This window comes from Rousettus aegyptiacus, unplaced genomic scaffold (assembly GCF_014176215.1).
Source record: "Rousettus aegyptiacus isolate mRouAeg1 unplaced genomic scaffold, mRouAeg1.p scaffold_m13_p_3, whole genome shotgun sequence".
NCBI classification, from domain to species: domain Eukaryota; kingdom Metazoa; phylum Chordata; class Mammalia; order Chiroptera; family Pteropodidae; genus Rousettus; species Rousettus aegyptiacus.
The window spans coordinates 127,077,554-127,098,375 of NW_023416306.1; the positions used below are offsets into that span (position 1 = coordinate 127,077,554).

Below are 20,822 nucleotides of genomic sequence, written 5' to 3' on the forward strand. Positions count from 1 at the left end.
AATCTACAGAGGGAGACTGACCTTTTCCTCCTACTGCCCTGCTGAACTGGCCTCCATAAGAAGAGGGCCTATGATGGCAGAAAGAGACCTGGGTTTGAATCTCACGTCTGCTACTTACTGGCCATGTGGCCTTGTTCAAGACAATAAACCCTTGCTGTCTCATTTTCTTAGCTGTAAAATGAGTACAATACCTCTAACGATCCTTATTTGGCCTAACAAATACATTTCTATTTTGATGCCTTCCATTTCACCCTATTTCTAAGATATCTGTAAATCATTTGAATAGATATTTAAATATCTGAAACATATTTGTTGTTTTAATATGAAATGGCCAGTGGGGAGGAGCTAAAAAAAAAAAAAACAAAAAAAGCTAGGACCTTCGATCTTGTTAATTTACCTTCCTTCATTGAAGTAGAGGAGACCAACCTATAAAGGTTGACATATGTCCTGTCTTTGACAAAGGTTTAATTCCTAGGTCCTCTAACAGGTTTGCTCATACCAAATAGTGGCTCTGCCTCACTTAGGCCATTCTTGAATCCTGCAAGTGATGCTGGAGAACAGTAGTTCTGTGATATCCTTAGAGCTGGGACTGAACTAAGATTCTGACATTCCCTAAGAGCAACCTTCCCCATGCTTCTGAGTCTGCAGAACAAGGGAAACCTCTGGATGGTAGGGAAGAGCACCTATAATTAGAAGCCCATTTTCTGAAGACTAATATTCCACATGTCCCCATCACTCATTTAAAAATAGGTAATTTAAAAATAGTCCTCTGAAGTCTCATCTCTGTCCTTTCTCCACTCTTACTGTGACTTTTTCTCTTCTTGCCCCATGCATCAATGAGGCATCACAACAGTCACTGGGTTAGTGCTGGTCTCTGCATCCTCTCCTTGTTACTTAAGGCAGAGGACCAGTAGCCTAGGCATCAGGCAACTGGTTAGGAATGTAGAATCTCAGGGCCCACCCCAGACCTATTCAATGAAAATTTGCACTTGAAGAAGATCCCAGGTGATATATACACACAGAAAAGTTTGAGAAGCACTGCTTTAAGCCATTCTCACTGACAGCCAACCATCCTCTCTTCTGTTAAGTCAATACTTCTCAGCCTAGGAAGGCCCTGAAAGAGCATTCCAAAGTTCCTAGCTTTACTTTCTACTCTTCCTAGTGTGCACATGGTAATCAGGCTGTTTTCTGGAGAACACAGGTATAGTACCTGGCGCTGTACTTAGAAGCATCCAGGAACCACTCAATGACCATATATTTTCTTTCCTTACACCTTTTTACCACTCCCAATATCCACATGGCTCCTTCAGTCAGTCCTTTTTCTGTCAGGATATCTCTTCCTCCCAGTATCTAAAATGAAGTAAGTCACCAGGCTCTAATGCCAAAATTTCGGCTCTACAACTTACTGCTGGACAAATTAGGAAAACTACTTAACTTGTCTAAGCCTCAGTTTTCTCCTCTGTCAATGATGATGTGAAAGCATTCAGTGTGATATTAGCTATCACCAGTAGTCCCACTCAGATAGAGACCTTCCCACCAACTAACTTGGTTTAGTTTCCTTCCTCTTTTAAAGGACCAAGCCACAGGACTTAAAAAAAAAAAAAAAAAAGTATCAGGATGGCTGTTGTTTTTACAGATTGTGCAAGTTATTCATGGTCATTACAGAAAATATAGAAAAATATTTTTTAAAAAGAAGTATATCATCCATAATCTCACCACTAAAACAACTATTACCATATTAGAGTATTTCCTTCCAAACAAGTAGATGTTACATTTCAGAAGAGTAAGAACCAAGTTGTAATCTTCTCAGAATTTTCCCTGACTTCTCCATGCCCAATGCCTCTCCACACCCTTAGAACTTAACCTGGCACAGTGCTAAGCATATGGCAGCTGACAAACACATACCTGTTGCTTGGCTGATTAATGTATTGATGTAAACAGCCTGTCCCTGCACTTAGGTATAGACTGTCTACATACAGAAAGAGGGATGTCAGAATGATGTAATTTGTTCAGTTCAAGCTGCTGTAAGTGTGCTCATACCTGTATTCTATGTGACTGCTGTTTGTGTTTGGTGATGTAAGTGTGTTTCTGGTGGAGCCTCATGTTTCCCTTTCGATGCACTCAAATTCCACATACCTACAGGAATGGTCATCCCGTGAATTTTATCAGCCCAGCCTGCATAATACCGAAGGGTTTTGATGACCCCCTGCAAATCCACATAAAAAGCTTGCAGGAACGGTTTGCCACCATTTAGGGATTCCATGGTCTGTAAGAAAAGAAACAAAGAACTTTCCAGTAATACACTAAATTAGTCTGGAGCAGACTTATAAAGAAAGAGAAAAAATACAAACAAATATGAACAATGATGCATACCTGGTTAACTCTAATTTCCCAAATACAAAGGTTATTAGCACTATCGGTTTAGTTTAGTTTCCAGTAAAAATGACAATGAATATATATATATATATATATATATGCATATTCCTGTGGCTGTGTGTTTCCAGTAACCACTATCTCAATATATAAACACATTTCATTAACTGATGATAAAGAAATGTTCTGCTTGTCAAACCAGCTTCTGTTATATTAATGATCAGAGCTGCATGGGGATTTTTTGGAGTCTACACCAGGAATCTGAATCCATAAAGAAGACCAGGGATATGGGCTTTTATGCAACTGATGAGAATATAAAACGTTCTCCACAGCTGCCAAGACCCCTGCTGAGAAATGGAATATCCACAGTGCACAGCGAATTTATTTATTACCACCAAATAAACAAGATCTCCTCTAGGGAAGCTCAAACTTTAACAAGTTGAGGGCTGGGGTTTTTTGTAAATATTTATGTTAACAGCCATTATCTATTAAGAGTGAAGTATTTGGTTCACTAAATAAAAATAGAGATATTAAGCAGTTTTAGATTATAAATGTTATTATTTTAAGGACATGTTCCTAAAGTGGTTAAGTCTGTAACAAAAATAATTACAAATGAACATAGTGAAATGAGAAAAGAGTATTTTGACTTGAGGAATATTAAAGGTGTTACAAGTTTAACAAACGAAACAAACAAAAACATGTTGATAATCTCATGTCCTTCCTTCTCTATGAGAATATTTTGTAACACGCACTGGTGTGAAAATTATTTGAGTGCTGACAAAACTAAAATTAAAAATTCTCCATTTAATGACATGAAAATATTATTATCTACAGTATAATTTATCCACTTATTATGTGTATAAGATGGAAATCATTTTAAAGTATCATGTTACTTCATTACCATATATTAGCTTGCATTTATTAAAGGGAATCACATTATTTCCCAGTACTTGTTAGAACATTTGTATGTTCATGAGATGGGCATTACGTTCTCCATGCAGTTAGCATAGAGTCAAGGTCTACACAGCATAGAGTGAAGTACGGTCAATAACCAAATTGTTGGCCACCTAAATGGTCCCTATGAACTATTGACAGCAGTCAAATTCACCTAAGCATTGCCAGCCTTAGGTTTACTCTTAATTGTGCTTACCTGACTGCAGTATTAAGTTCAGTTTTCTGGCCAGGAGCCGTTCCAGAGACTACCCCTTTTTAAAACTTACTCCTCTCATGGCTTGATAGTGTTTAAAAGTAGGGTTGTCATTTAAGTGTCATCACAGTGAGACATATGTCAGAAAAAGAAAAGTGTCTGAATTTTATGACATGAAAATTGTAACTGCAGAAATTAACTACATCATCATCTAGTACATACTGTTAACCTAACGGAAATATTGTATATATTGAAGTCAATTAAACAGATACTTACATACCATCAATGTGCCCCTACTGACTCTTTATGTGCCAGGAACTGTGCTAGGATTACCAAAAAAGCGAAACACAATTTTCACTCTCAAAGAAATCATGATCCGGTGAAGAGATAAGCACACAGACCAGATTCTCCAAGGTGTTCCAAAGAATTCAGTTTTTCACGGTACTGGTAGGTTAGCCAGAAAAATAGTGTTGAGGCTTAATTAAGTTTGAGAAACACTGAGTAGGGCTTTTCAGAGTCTTTAACATGTTTGGTGTCTTGTGAATCTTTCAGAAAGAGCCATTTCACCATGAAATACTTTTTTCACAATATACATAAGCCCTTCCTTAAAGTACCAGATTAGAAATGTTTTAATAGACAAATAAATGTTACAAATAGCTAGAGTTCCAAACCATCTCCATAAAGGTTTCACTTCAGTTCCCGTGCTCCGAACAGATCCCTGGGGAGCATGGCAGGAGGGAAGAACCACGGTGGAAGTGACACTGAGGGAGGGGACTAACTGTCTCCCTCTCTCAAACCAAGCCCAGCAGTGACTTGTTGTCTCAAGTAGAGGATAGGATATGGTATTCATGGTTCGAATGCCCTGACTGAACAATGATACCCCAAGTCTTAACTGATCGATTTTGGGTCATCCATGTGGAGATCTCTGGTGTACGGCACAGGCATTCCCCAATGGTTCCAGTTTCCAAAAAGCCTGTATTCTCTAAAAATTGACTTTTACTTTAAAAATGGCAACAACAGCAAAAAACCATCAGGAGAGGGGAAGTTTCTTATGTAAGAAAAGGATTGTTGTTTTGGGGGGAAAAAATGTTGCCGAAAGTGACAGAGGAACAAAGAGAGAAATGAATGGAGGTCCATATCATGGCCTCTGTTTCCGAAGGATTCTCTTTAGTCAAGAGAGGTTGACTCCGGGGAGGTAAAAACAGTCCTATTTGATTCTCAAATGATCATTTGGTATTTGTTTTCTGGAAGCAGCATGGTAACTCTCCTGCTGCTTAACCGTTTTTGCTTTGTTTGTCAAGGGCTGAAGGAAGACAGGAAGGTCCTTACCAGGCACGGGAAGCTATGGTTTTGTTCTTCAAAATTCAGTAAGAAGAGACACTCAGCTGGTCGTCCACTTCCCTCATCTATCACAATAGCCAAACATCTCATTTTTTCATGTATATTATGTATTCCTTAGCTTGTTCCCCAGGTCGGTTTCACATTGTATTTTCAGAAAGACTGAGGAATCTAAATTTCAATGGAAGGGTAAATTTGGGGTAAAGACTGAATATTTTCTTTGGCTACTTACTGCAAGAATTGCTCTGTCTCGTTCCACCAGGTCTGCAAGCTTATCCAACAGACGTCCTCTTTCTGAAGCATCCATTCGTCTCCACACAGAACCAAGAGAGAAAGCCAGGCGGGCTGCCTGCACTGCTTTGTCTATATCTGCCTGTTAGAGAGGAAGAGGAACAACTGAAGAGACAACACTCCAAATAAAGGAAGAACCATCCGCTCTCACAAAAAAGGTGATGAGCGAAGGTCAGTGGTTGTGTCTGGAAAACATAAGTTTAGTGCTCTGCTGTTTGGAAGTAGTTATTTAGTAGGGAATCTTTTTCTGAGAAGGACATACCTTGTCTGCTTCTTGAACTTCACACACCTGTTCTCCTGTGGCTGGATTATAGACAGGGAACACTCTCCCGCTCTCTGAGTTCTGCCACTCGTTGTTAATAAAAATCTAAAGGAGTAGATAACAAAATGGAATTGGTGAGACAGGTGCGAGAAAGCCAGTCTAAGGCAAAGTGTTATAGAAGTATCACGGTAATCATATTTATTCTATATGCTTGCTGGTATATAATTAAAGTATAGAATTTGAAGAGTTGCAAGAGACCCTTAAACAGTACGCAGTCCTGCCTCACCTCCAATTCAGGAATCTCCTCTATGATAATTTTACCTTAATGTGATTCAAAGACTAAATATAGTGAACCTGTCAACCAGTGAGAGAGTCAAACAAGAATGAAAAGGAGAGAGTCTCAAATACATACAAAACACACACTGAGGCTGATAAAATAGTTATCGACAGGTCGAGCTCTGACCAATACCCAAAAGGAGTAAATCATGTATTAAACTGACAGTGGTCAAATCTTAGGTCTTAGTTTCTCTGGACAAGCGTAAATGACTCCACAGGGAAACTTGTAGGCTGCTGAAATAAGCATTTACTTAATTTATAGTCAGATCCTGAATGATGACCAAACTAACTAGTAAATTAAATATGTTACATGTCAAATCCAAGTTAGATTTCTTTCTCTTCATTGGGTAGGCTACATGTAGGCTTAGCAAAGGGAAAAGGTCTATAACTTTCAAATTGGTCTCTCTAGGCTTTCTCAAGAGCCTTGGATGTCTTCTTTTAAAAAAAAATTAAGATTTTATTAAAACAGCAAAGAGACTAATGGTTTAAGAAATTATTCAAGTCAATTTCTCAGATTTGTAAGACGTGAGTTAAAAGAGAAAATATAGGCAAAGAAATTAAAAATTTTTTATTGAAATTAAGAGAAAAACCAAATCTAATATTTTTGGACTATGAAAGCTCGAAGAATACACAGATATTTTACTCTATACAATTTGTGGCATGCCAGTGAGGATTTCTGAACTCATGAGCCAGTCAGTCAACTTAGAACAAATATAATGATAAACTGATTTGTCATTGCTTGCCATTTTAATAATCACAAATGAGGTTAAATGAAGATATATCTACAATTTTAAATATGTTTCTAGATTATTTCAAAACTTTGCTTTTTCCTGGATTTGATAAAACAATGAGCCTATATTGAAGTTTTCTTTTCCTAACGGCTTTTTAAGACAAAGGGGAGAAAAGACCTTAAATCTGTACAGCACTTAGTACAAACGTATTAAGCAAACACAACCTTGTACTTGTATACATGTTATAGTTCTTAATATAAAATTTATAAACATGCTTAACAAAATATACTTATTTGTTTGTTTGTTTGTTTAATAAATACTCAGATACTTCTAGACACAGTGAAGGCTAAGATGACCACAGAAGAATTCCAGCCTTGTAAGGTCTTAGAGTCTCTAGTAGTTCACAAAGACTCATAACAACTCTCACAGCAGAATTTTGTTATCTCTACAAAAGGTGAGACAATTGAGAGGTCAAAAAGTTAAGAGTCCTAAGAAGCAGCTTCTTATTGCGGCTCTGGTTCAAAGTCTCCTGCTCTTTTCATTATACCATTGTTTCCAGGATTGCTCAGCCCAAAGAAGCTCAACTAGTTATTCTCTAAATTTAAATTAGAGGTATAGTTCTTGGGGTCCTGGTCTAGTTCTCTTTTCATTCCATTTAACAAATTTCCTAACAGTTCATAGCTCATCATAACTGCAAGTTTCTTTGAAACACAATATGATTTCTAAGGTAATAAAAAAACAAACCAAAAAAAGTTACTTAAGTTAGTTTCATTAAGAACTCACTTCAGAGTATCATCAGGTTTAAGGGAAAAAGAGGTCTTACTAATATTTCTTATTTCTTTTATTCACTATTGCCTATTTGACTGAAACGTCTTAATCTTTAGTATATCATCATGATCCAATGTTAGTTTTTAAGCTTTTTTTTGTTGAGCAGCTCTAACTATTGGTAAGGATTGATATTTCATGAGTTTTATTATTTTTTAGGGGTTTTCCACAGATCAAAAGAAAAAAATTACTTATTTTTTAATAGGATAAAACTCATTCTCTTATTACTATCACTTAAATCCATTGATTATTTAATAAATCTAAGATACATTATGGGATCTCAGTGATCTTTTCTTATTTCTTAAAATATTTTGCTATTTCATCATTGATCATCAATTATTTCTAATTATGCTAAAAAAATAACTAAAATAAAAAGGGAACAAAAAAATTACGAAACTTCCTAGAAGTGAATAACCAAACATATCACCACTGTTTCGTCACCATTTGGTTTTCTTATTATGTTTTCCTAGGCAATGCATTATCTCTCAAAAGGGTATAAAAGAAGTCTGGAGATACCATCTTTGCCATTTTTTTTTTTTAGCTTTCACTGAATACAATTAAGAATTCAAGATTTTTCATTTCCATCCATAATGCGAAAGAGAAGAAAATTAACAGACAAAGACATCTCATAATTGTTAGGCGACTCACAAGATGAAGGCAGAGAGACAAAAACACTAAAGACTCTAATGATGAGGGTGAACTTGACTGTAAGCAAAATCTTGGGCTATGAATCTTTAGGATAAATAAATTTCCTCAACTTTAAGAACCAAAGAGTAAACAATATATTTATAAAAACAAAAGGAAAATATAATATTTTAACCAGTTAGCCATTCACTAGGAAGGACTTGATCATTTATTATTTTGCAAGAAGGACCTGGATCATCTTGTTTTGCTGAAAGTACTCATGACAATCCTTTTATCTTTTATGATATGTGTGGATAAAAATGTACTTGATATGATTCATAATGGACAAACGCTGAAGGCAGGTGTATACACAAAGGTGATTGGAAGGGCAGATATTCTGTAAAAATTAAAAAGTTCACTGGACCGATTAATCTAATTTATGTTTATAAAACTAAAATTAAAAACGTTTTTGTAATTGCAGAACAAAAAGATGACCATTCTCTTTTCTATGAAATTATGAGCCTTCAAACTTTTCAATAGTATTACATCGTGATAATGTGCATGCAAGGAGAACCAGAAATAATAAGCTATAATCTCCTAGAGATGTGTTTAAAATCTGAAATCAGTGTTTATGACATGAATATTTCCCATTTCATACACGAAAGCCGATGAGCAGATAGTTGTACTCAAAGGCCACTGCCCATTTCAGATACATATATCTCCCAAACTGAACTACATAGAAGAAAATTTGGTTTGCTATGTTTAAACACTTATTTTGTTGGTTTTACGCTCTCTTTATTTACTTCTGTAAATTTTTCACAAAATAACTTAAAAATTAAAAAATATGAAGAATCTATTGGACCCAAATGGTAGATATGAAGACTACTTCTCCTAGAATGACAAACTATTTAATATTTTTACTGCATTACTATTTTTGTAGACCTAGCCATATAATATGATGATTGAAAAACTTGTATTGACAAATTTATTGGTACACAAGATAGGAAATATCTCCATAAGACTTAAAGGTTTTCAGCTTCTCCGCACTATTTTAAAAATTCCGAATGATGTCTTAAGAGTACTCTGACCAGGGCTCCTTGGAGAAATAATTTATTTCAGGGTTGTATCAGGAAAGCATTAAATGATCCTGGACTGCCAGATGTGGTGCCAGAAATCAAGAATATGCTTAAAAACTAATGGGACATATCAAAAGGACACAGGAGCCAACATGAAGGGGCTTCCAACAGCCACTACTGGAATTATTTAAGCAATAAAGTAGATAAAAACATTAATAGATTATTACTTGTAGAATGAAAAAGGCATCCAAGAGACTATAATGATATAAATCTTTTAAATGAATAAATAAATGGGGGATAAGGAAAAGCTCTTCTTCACAGTAGAATGCCAACTAATAGCAGTGAAGGAATGATGGAATTAGATCATCACCGTTTGTCAATCACCACAGTAATAATTGCTTCAGGCAAAAATCATCAACAGATGGTAAAATTAATGGGAAAAAGTAGAATAAAAAATTGGATAGTCTCAAAGTATCTCCCCTCAAGATACTTATTAATTACAAAGAGAAAAATAGTAACTTTACATTGAAGAAAGTTGGCAGACAGCACCTTAATCAAGTGATCAAAGTTAACATCGCCACTGATGGGACAAATTGACATCATGTGTTCCTTATGTAATACACTGAGGACACAGATCACGTCCGTGGTATTCTTATTCAAAAGGCATAACCTGAATTTAATCATGAAGAAATATCAGGCAAATCCAAATTCAAGCCCATCTTGCAAAACAAATGGCCTAAATTTTTTTACTTTATTTAAGTGCCAGATCATGAAAGACAGAATAAAGGACACTAAGATGCATAAAAATAAGTGAATCATGTGAACGTGAATGGGCTCTTCGACCAGAAAAAAATACATATTATTGGAAAAATTGATTTGAATAAGGTTTTTGAATTAGATAACATTGTATAAATGTTGATTTCCTGATAATTGCAGGGTAGTTATAAAGGAGGTAAGGATTTGGAGAATCCGCGTGAATGGTATATAGGAATTTTTCACACTATTTTTGAAACTTTTGAAAATAAATCTGAAATTATTTCAAAATGAAAAGTAAAAAAAAGAATGTAAAGGTTAGAGTGGCCCTTTTGTGCTTACCTTTCATACCATAAATGCTCCAAAACATATTCGTTAAATGAAAGAATAAAGATTTAACATCTTCCTTTTCACAGAAGTTCATCTTCAAATGAGAATTTGTAGTAAATGAAATAATTCAAGCTCTGCCTTAAAATATGGCCAAGTGCTGCCAAAATTATTCCTTTTGAATTTACAACTTATTTCAATTAAAATACTTGTTAATATCAGTATGAAAAACTAGAAAATTCTTCACATTTTACTGAATTTCAGAATAGGTTATCAGAGAAGATGTTGCCTTTAGTACTCTAGAGCTCTTTAAAAGTAAAGATGTCTGCCTCTAGCTAAATGATTTGACCTTGCTCAGTTTCTTAATTTGTAAAATATACAAATATTGACTTATAGCATTATATAATTCTGTGATGTTCTAATCACAGGCAGAAGAAACAGAGAACTCATAAAAGGAGGTCCCTGTCTGCTCTAGGTTTCTAAGAGGATAAGACGAATTAGCTCATAAACCCAACTTTCTTTCCATGGTTGTGAAGAACTGTCCATTGACATTTTATGAGTTGCTGTTGGTATTAAAAGACATAACAAATGGGGTAGGTGCTTAATTAATGTTAACTGGATGGAATGTCTGCTAGGAGAGGACATGAATCAACACATTTCCTGATAGGATTAGAAATAAAGTACCTGCCACCCCAAAATAAAATCTGAAGCACACTAAGAACGAAGAATATATTTGAGCAATGTTTTTATTATATTGTATTTAATACATTCAAAAGAATATATGTAACATGAAAGTATATGTAATACATGAATACACATCATAACACACCATTCAAGCATTAGAATGCTTTTAATATCACTGATGCTACTTGTGTGTTTCTTCCTGATCCCATCTTCCTGCTTGACCCACTCTGCCACTAGGAGTAATCCCTATTGTGAATTTTTAACTGATTTAATCTTAGCTATACTTCTTTTTCTTGCCTTTATGAACCAAGTGTTAGGTACAGGTTTCTACAAGTATCTAATATATCGATACTGTGAAATGCATTGTTCAGATCAACTTAATGTTTATTAACGTTTTTGCTGCTTGTCCTACCAATAATTTTCAATTAGCAATAATTGCGCCTCAGATAAACCTCATTGGCTACCATACTGCCACTGTGCAAAGCTGTCCTACCAATAATTAAGAAAACTGTATTGAAGTCTCCCACTCTGGTAGATTTTTCAAAATATCTCTTAGCTCCATCGCATTTATCTTTATAAATTTTAGAGTTTACTAGTGAATGTTTGTAACTCTTAGATTCTCTGGTAAAACAGAACCATTTATCAATATGAAGCGGCTCTCTTATATTAATAATAAAGCTTTGTCTTTTAAAGCTTATTTTGTTTAATATTAGTAAAGCTACCTAAATTCTTCTTTAGTATTTTCCTGATATACTTCTTTCTATCTTTTTATTCTTAATTGTACCTTTATTATTTTGACATATCTCTCTAAATGATGTATGGTTAGATTTTATTTTATTCAATATAAAAATTTATCTTTTAACTGGCAAGTTTAATACATTTGTATTTATTGTAATTACATATTGCGTGACACTTGAACTTGATGCTTTTCGTCTTGCTTTGTTTTACTTTGTTTTTTCCTTTTTCGCCTCTATTTTTAAGTTGATTGATGTTTGCTGTTGTTCATTGTATAATCTAATTTCCTCCTTTTATTGGTTTGGAAGTTGTATACTATATTTGTATTCTTTCATTGGTTGTCCATGATATTTTGTCACCATATCTAACAACTTGAAGTCTAAAGTTAATATATGGCTTAAGTTCCTCCCAAACAAGTAAAAAGGCCTTAGAAGACCAAACCTATTGCTCTTCTCCAAGAGTTTGTTATAAAATATTACTTTATACAGAAAATAATTTCTAATTTTTAAGAAAAATTTTATTTTTATTCTCACAATTCTTATGTGTGTTATTTTCTCACAATTCTTTAGAATTTCATTTAGTAAAAATGTATTGGTGATAAATTCTCAATTCTTAATAAATATTTATTGCACCCTTATTCTCAAAAGATACTCCTAAAAGACAATTACTTTCTTACAAAACTCTGAGGATATTATTCCCATATTTTCTATGCTACAATGTTTATGAGAAGTCTGCTGTCTCTAATTATTATTTCTTTGTTGATGATTTGCCTTTTCTATCTGGTTGCTTTTCAGATCTTGACTTTGTCATTCTTAGGTTTCATCACAATATGTATAAGTATCAATCTCTTCTTTATTTACCTTGATAGTTAAGCATTGTGCTTGCAATGTCTGTGAAATTTTGTCACTAAAAATTCTGGGATAATATTATTTATATTAATGTAAATATTAATATTATTAATCATTATCATCATATCTTTGAATATCATTCTGTTCTCTCCTTCTGAAACTCCAAGTGTTACTCCTTTTTAGTCCATCCTCAATGTCTTTTAACCACTAATATTTTCCATCTTTTTAATATGTTTTATGTAAAAATAACTTTACTGCTTTTGTAAATGTGTGATACATTGTTTTAAACAATTCAAACTATACAGAATGAAAAGAGAAGCCACAAATTGGGAGAAAATATTTGCAAAACACACGTATGAGGAAAGTAAAAAATCACCTCGAATTTCATCATCCAGAGATAACTAAAGTTCACATACTCATGATGATCCTTCTAGACATAGCTCTAGGCCACATATGTGTATTATATATATATATATAATTCTACAAAACAAGATCAACTCTACATGAGCTTCGCAATGTGCTTTTTAAAAACTTAACAATATAAGAAGACATTTTCGATGATTTCTTTGTATACCAACGTGTTTATGCATATGTATATACATATGTGTATGCACACATTTGCTTGTTTATAGCTTACTTTAATCAAACTATCTTCCACTGAGGGACATTTAAGTTATTTCCATCTATTTCCTTTTTCCTCTCTTCAGATCTATTATCCAATTCTCCTTACCTAGGTCTAAGCTAACTTCAATGTTTATTTTTTATTTTTTTATTTCTAAAAGTTCTGCTTTGTTCTCTTTCAAATCTGGTCATTTTGTTTAGGTTTTAAAATTAATACTTTAATTTTTAGAACAGTTTTACGTTTACAGAATACTCAGCAGATAGTCCCATACATCCTCCATTCCCTTCCTCAGTTTCTCTTATTTTTAATACCTTGCATTTGTGTAGTATATTTGTTACAATTGATGAATCAGCATTGATATATTATTAACCAAAGTCCATAGTGTACATCAGGATTCCCTCTTTATGTTGTATAGTTCTATGGATTTGAAAATTGAATAATATACCCACCATGACACTGTAATACAGAATAGTTTCACTGCCCTAAAAATCCTGTGCTCCATCTTCCCCTTAAACCTCTGACACTTATCTTTTTATTTTGTCCATCATTTTGCCTTTTCTAGAATGTCATTTGGTTGGGTTCTTACAGTCAGTAGCCTGTTCAGGCTGGCTCTTTCTCTTAGAAATTTTCATTTAAGGTTTCTCTGTTTTTTCATGGCTTGCTAGCTCATTTTTTTTTTTTTAATACAAAATAATATTCCATTGTATGGATATGCTACAGTTTGTTTATTCATTCACTTTTTAAAGGACATCTAGGCCACTTCTAGTTTGGAGAAATTATGAATAACGTTGCTATTAACAGCCATGTGCAGGTTTTTTGGAGCATAAGTTTTTCACTTATTTGGATAAATACCTAGGAGAGTGATTGCGGGATCGCACAATAAAACTATTCTTAGTTCTATAAGAAACCATCCCTCACAATGAGTGTACCACTTTGCATTCCCACCATCAATGAATGAGAGTTCTTGTTGCTTCACATCTTTATCAGCATTTGGTATTGTTAGTTTTTTGGATTTTAGCCACTTATAATAGGTACATAGTGGCATCTCATTGTTTAAGTTTAGAATTTCCTAATGACATATGATGTTGAAAATCTTTTTACATGCTTATTTGCTGTCTGCATATCTCTCTGATGAGGTGTCTTAGATCTTATGTCCATTGTTTAATTGAGTTATTTGTTTTCTTAGTGTTGAATTTTACGAATTCTTAGTATATTTTGGATACAAGTCCTTCCTCATACGTGTGTTTTGCAAATATTTTCTCCTAATTTGTGGCTTCTCTTTTCATTCTGTTAGTGTCTTTTACATATCAGAAGTTTTTTTTGTTTTGAGCAAGTACAGTATAGCAATTTTTCTTTTCATGGATCCTGCTTCTGGTGTTGTATCTAAAAACTCACTGCCAAACTCAAGGTCACCTATATTTTTTCTCCTATGTTGTCTTCCAGAAATTTTATAGTTTTGCATTTTACATTTGGTCTATTGTCCATTTCAAGTTATTTTTTTGTGAAAGGTAAGGTCTGTGTCTGGATTCATTTTTCTGGATGTGGTTGTCCAGTTGTTCCAGTGCTATTTGTTGAAAAAACTATCCTTTTCCCATCATTGGCTCTGCAATTTTGTTAAATATCATTTAACTATATTTGTGTGAGTTTGTTTCTGGACTCTCTATTCCATTGACTTGTCTATTCTTTTTCCAATAACACAATGTCTTGATTACTGTAGTTTCACTGGAAGTTTTGAAGTTGGATACAGTCAGTCCTACAACTTTGTTCTTCTCAATATTGTGTTGATTCTTTTGGGTCTTTTGCCTTTCCATATTAATCACAGAATTGCTTTGTTGATATCTATGAACTAACTTATCAGGATTTTGATTGGAATTATGTTGAATCTACAGATTAATTTGGAAAGAACTGACGTCACAATATTGTCTTCTTGTCCATAGAATATCTCATAAGCTCTCCTCTAATTTATTTCATCGGAGTTTCAGTTTTCCTTATAAAGATCATGTACATATTTTGGTAGATTTATACCTAAGTATTTCTCTCTTTTTTGTGGTAATGTAAATGATATTGTCATTTTTTATTTCAACTTCCAATTGTTTGTTGCTGGTATATAGGAAAGCAAGTAACTTTTGTACAGTAATCTTGTATCTGCAAACTTACTATAATCACTTATTAGTTTTAGGAGCGTTGTTGTTATTTTCATTTTGGGTTTTTTTTGAGGGTCAATTCTTAGGAGTTTTCTACATAATCATTTCATTCTTGAACTAAGATAGTTTTTCTTCCTTTGTAGAATGTATACCTTTTATTTCCTTTTTTATTACATTACATAGTACTTCCAGTACAATGTTGAATAGAAATGACAGGAGAAAATATCTTGCCTTGTTCCCAGAGAGGGAAAATATCTAGTTTCTCACCACTAAGAATGATGTTAGCTATAGGTTTATGTAGATGTAAAGGAATTCCCTTCTATTCCTAGTTTGCTGGGAGTTTTTATCATAAATGGATTTTGGATTTTATCAAATACTATTTTTCTGTATGTATAGGTATTATATAATTTTTCTTCATTAGCCTGTTGATGTGACAGATTACAATAACTGATTTTTGAATATTGAACCAGTATTGTATGCCTGGAATAAATCCTATTTAGTCATGGTGTATAATATTTTATACGTTATTGAATCTCATTTCCTAATATTTTTGAGTATCTGTGCATTAATATTAATGAGAGACATTGGTTTACAGTTTTCCTTTCCTGTATGTATTTATCTGGTTTTGGAATTACAGTAACAATGGCCTCATAAAATGAGTTAGGAAGTGTTCATTCTGCTTATTTTCCTGGAAGAGATTGTGAAACCATTTGAACTTAGTGCTTTCTTTTATGGGAAGATTACTAATTATTGATTCAATTTCTTAAATATATAGACCTATCTAGGCTTAGTCAATATGAGTCTCCATCCTCAGTTCCCACCAACAACTATTTTTTCCCTTTGTGACTCTTAGGTCAGCCTCCAAGAAGGGCATCCAATTGGGTCTCTACATATCTTTTCAAGCCAGTCTCCAGATGTAAATTAAATGGCTGCCCTTGGGTCTAAACATCTGGAACCAGGAAAAGAAGTCATGTTGTACCATTTGAAGACATTTAAGGGCCAAGTCCTGAATCAGGATAACCTCTCTTCAAAAGAACTGTGGAGCGGCAGGCTACAAGTGGTAAATATTTCAGGAATGGGTCCCAATTTGGTAGATATTGGGATTTTAAAGATTACTTTTTTTTCCCCATCATAATGCCTTTGGTTTTGATATAAGGGTTTTGGTAAAACATGAGTTAGTAGGTAGTCTTTCTTCTTCAATTTATTTGGAAGATTTTGTGTAGAAGTGGCATCTTTTTTTCCTTAAATATTTGATAGAATTCAAAAGTTAAAGCATCTGGGCCTGGAGCTATGTTTTTTGTGAGGTTTTTTAGCTACAATTTCTTCAGTATGTATAGGGCTCTTCGAGTTATCTATTTCTCCTTGTATGAGTTTTGATAGAATGTGTCTTTCAAGAAATTGACCCATTACTTATCAAATTTGTGGGCATTGAGTTGTTCATAATATCCCTTTTTATCTTTTTAATGATCCCTCTTTAAATTCCCATATCGTCTGATTTCAGAAGCTAAGCAGGGTCAGGCCTGGTTAGTACTTGGATGGGAGACCACCTAGGAAAACCAGGTGCTGTAGGAGGATAAATTCTAATATTGTAACTTCTGTCTTCTCTCTTTCTCTTTGTTAGCCAGACTAAATGTTTATCAATTTTATTAAACTTTTCAAAGAGCCAGACTATGGTTTCATTGATTTTCTTTACTATTTTCTTGTTTTAAATTTCACTGATTTCTGAAACAATTTTTTTTTTAAAGATTTTTCTTCTTCTTGCTTTAGGTTTATATTGCTTATTTTTGTTCCCTAAGGTAGAAGCTTTGACTATTTCTTATTTTCTAATGTATGTATTCAATGCTATGAAGTTCCCTCTAAATACTGCTTTCACTGCATCCCCCAAATTTTGATAAGCTGTATTTTCATTTAGTAAATATTCTTAATTTCTCTTGACACTTATTTTTTGATCCATATGTTAGTTAGAAATGTGTTGTTAATCTCCAAATATTTTGAGATTTTCCAGCTATTTTTCTGTTATTAATGTTTAGTTCAACTCAGTTATGGCCTGCAAATACATTTTCTATATGATCTGTACTCTTTTAAATTTGCTAAAGTGTGTTTTATGGCCCTAATGTGGACTATCTTGGTGAACGCTCCATATGAACTTGAGAAAAATGTGTATTCTGCTGCTGTTGGATGGAGGTTTGTTTACTTTACCACTCCTAGAACCAGTATTGACATTTGTTTCTAGAAAACCCAGCTTTTGCATTTCCCTTCAGCTCCCTGATTAATTTTCGGATCACTGTTCTTTTAATTAATCAATACATTACAAATAATGTATGCAAAAATAGATGCTCTTACTATTCCTACTGAATACTGTAATAATATTTGATATTATACCATGTAATAAAGCAAGAAAAAGAAAATAAAATATCAAGAGGTTGAAAATAAGTAATGTCATTTTTATTTTCAGATAACATGATTATCAGTATAGAAATATAAGAAATCTAAAAAAAAATTACTAGAAGTATTAATTTAGCAACATCCCAGGATACAAGATCAATATACTATTGACAAATGATTGGAAAATAAAATTTAAATACATATATTATACACATGCACATTCATTCATCCAGGATCTATCTGTATATAACAGAGGATCCTTTAGAGTATCAGTTTACTTTAATTCCAGATGCAGAAATCTTGAGCAGAACTTTTGGCAGCAACTATTAACCTTTTAAATTATGCAAATTAAAAAAATAATAATCTAAAAAAAGGAGTATAAAGAAGACTTATAGCTCTTAGTTGCAATGCAACCATTTTATAAAATTCAGACGACTGCAAAACTCTTTTCCACATCCTCCTCTGTGAAATAGGTTGACAGAACAAAAATATTGTGAGTTGAAACTAAGAAGAATAGCTGAGCAGAAATCTGACTTCACAGGAAAAAAAAAAAAAGATCCTGCAATATGTTTATTAAAGGCCTATTCTAAACACAGAGTTGTTTGTAAGTACTACTGCAAATCCACAGAAGACATGTATTCTGCTGTCCTGAAGCTTATGATCAAGTTTCAAAGACAAGATTACTTTCCGGAAAGTTAAATAACGTAAGACAGTCTATGATTTAGTGCCAAGATGAATGGTAGAGATAAGTATTGCAGGAATTCTCTTCAGTGAAGGAAGATATCGGCGTGGGCTGATATGTTAGAACACTTCAGGGAAACAAGAAATGAGGGCGTATGACTTGGTGGAGGGAATGGATAAGGTAGAAGAAAGAAACTCTATCCCTAAAAAAATGATTCATCTAGCCAGATCAGGCCCTCTTCCTCAACTTTAGCTCCTGTCTGAGGAATATACGATAGCTTGGTTTAAGGACTATGACAAAGAAGGAAGAAATCAAAGTTTAGCTTCTCTCCTCCCCTCTTCCTCCCACTACCAGCAGCCTCAGTGCTTGAGCAGCCCCTATATTCTCAACACTAGCCTCTACCACTGCACTGACTTCAGAGTGAGCAGGGTGCTTTCAGGCAAGCAGGGCCCAGAAACCACAAAAATCCAAAGAGTCAGAGTATACAGGCCAAAAACTCATAAAGCTTGTCAAACAGAGTCATAGAAAGGAAGACAAAAGAAAAAAGGAAAAAAATTAAATATGTCATAAATTAACATTTAGAAAGATCAGTGGTTAAAGGCATGTAAATTCCGTAGAGGAAACAGGAAGAGGAGACTTTTAAAAGAGAAGCACAACAAATATTGAAAAAAATTTTAGAAAATAAATATTTATTTTTTTAAAAAAATTTATTTTATTATTAGTTTCAAGCATATAGTGCATTGGTTAGACATTTATATAGTTTATAAAATGATCCCCCTAATTGCTCTTTCCTCTGGCTCTCTACCTAGCCATTACATTACTAATAACAGCATTCCCTATGTATTGCTAACTATTCACTGCTGAATAACTAGCTTTCTTTTTTTTTTCACCATGAAAGTGCTGTTGTAAAAAGCATTAAAACAAGACCAGTCAGAAAACACATATAGCCTGTGGCATGAAAACAATTTGATAGCTATATACTTATGTCATCAGAATTCTATTTGCAAACATACACCATGCTCTTAGTTTGGGTCAATTTTTGCACTTTGCTAGTATCCCACACAATAGAGGAGGAATTATACTGTGAAGGGAAATGTGTTATCCTTGGCTAGCATAATCCTGATATGCATAAGTATGTGTACCTGGGTCAAAAGGTTCTCAGAAGCTATGCAAATAAATGCAGAAATAAAGACAAGGAGTCCCTGGCAATAGGAAGGGACTTTTTTGTTTTATAAAGTCTAGTCTAAACACAGCTGAACTCATGAGGCTATGTCTCTTAAGATATGAGTTTCCATGGTCTCTTCCCTTTAATACCCTTCTTCCCTTCCTTTCTTATGTCCTTCAACAGTTTTTACTGAATGCCTACTCTCTTCTAGGTATTGTACTTGATAGTGTCTCCTTAGATTTCTGTATGTTCTTTCTTTTCCAGGTTGAGCAAAGTATGTCTTTCAGGCTGAATATATATGCCTGTCTCCAGTCTATGACCCAAGAAGTACGAGAGGGCTAAAGGGGTTCCTGTGCCAGTCATCCCAAAAGACAAAGGCTTCCATATAGAGCATCAAAACACACTCAAATAATTTTGTAAGAGAAAATAAATGACTCCCATGACCGATTCACTTGTAGAAAACAGACTTGACTAAAACAAACTCAATTATGCATAATCAGGGTACCTATCTAACTTTTTACTGTCCATACTTCCCATATCTGATAATGCTACTGACGTCTGTTTTAGGAAAAATAGCAGAAACAGCGAATTGGTGTGAGCAGCCTTGGCCGAGTCACATCGAATTACAGCATTTGTTACTCTGTTGAAGCAACATGGCATTAAAGCCAAGTACACACCAATGTCAGTTGTGACATATTCCCACATTGGAAAAAACTATACTTGCCATCAGTGTTGTGCAGAAGGCAATGGGAATTGCTACTGGTAATGGTTAATGTTCATTTCTTCCTGTTCCACTTTCTATAAACAAGGTAATGCCTATACAAGCTCATTACTGTAAACTGAGCACATTTAAATTGGCAGTAAAACCAGAGTATTTACTCTAGTGCACATATAAAGTGCCTCATCCAATGTTTTGGAAATGTTTCAAGTTTTGAAACCAAGCAGCTGGCAGCTTTACAAGCCAAACCTTACACTTAAATCACTCACTCTGGAAAGTTTTTTGGTGTCCTGTGTCAGGTAGTACCATTCAGCAGGCATTCATTCCCGGACCCCTTGGATTCTTTTGCAATAAATTTGCATTCACGGGGCTCTTATAACTCTTCCAGCACCACAGACTCCAATGGCTGTTGATTAAATGTATATATCCCATGCATTTAATCTGACTTTCATTATGGCCACTTCGTAAAAACGCCACAAACTGGACAAGCGATGACACATAGCAAGAACCTGGAATCCCTGCAAAGCCTCAGATTAGGTTTTTTTCTCCTTCTTTATTAATAGTGACCATTTTGTGGCCTAGCTCTAAATCAGCAAAAGTATTTGACAGCAAATGTTCCTATCTATGGATTATATATAACCCGTCCTAAACACCAGATGAAAAAGGGATAACCCCGGGAAAGGAAGGGCTTGCTTCATGTAAATCATGTTACAAATTGGACAACACCCAGAGAGTTCATTGTTCAACCTCAACTGT

General features: G+C 34.1%; 1 protein-coding gene and 1 pseudogene across 1 annotated transcript in view; both read right to left on the reverse strand.

The window, feature by feature from the left end:
- Window positions 1-20,822, reverse strand: part of ALDH1A2 (aldehyde dehydrogenase 1 family member A2) — an 85,192-nt gene that overhangs the window by 40,424 nt on the left and 23,946 nt on the right. Inside the window, exons 2-4 of the mRNA XM_016160452.2 lie at window positions 5,412-5,516; window positions 5,091-5,231; window positions 2,137-2,266 (exon numbers count right to left, since the gene is read on the reverse strand). Of these exons, the coding sequence (XP_016015938.2) occupies window positions 2,137-2,266; window positions 5,091-5,231; window positions 5,412-5,516 (376 nt within the window). The remainder of the gene's footprint in view (window positions 1-2,136; window positions 2,267-5,090; window positions 5,232-5,411; window positions 5,517-20,822) is intronic.
- On the reverse strand, window positions 11,074-11,253 carry LOC118601038 (annotated as a pseudogene).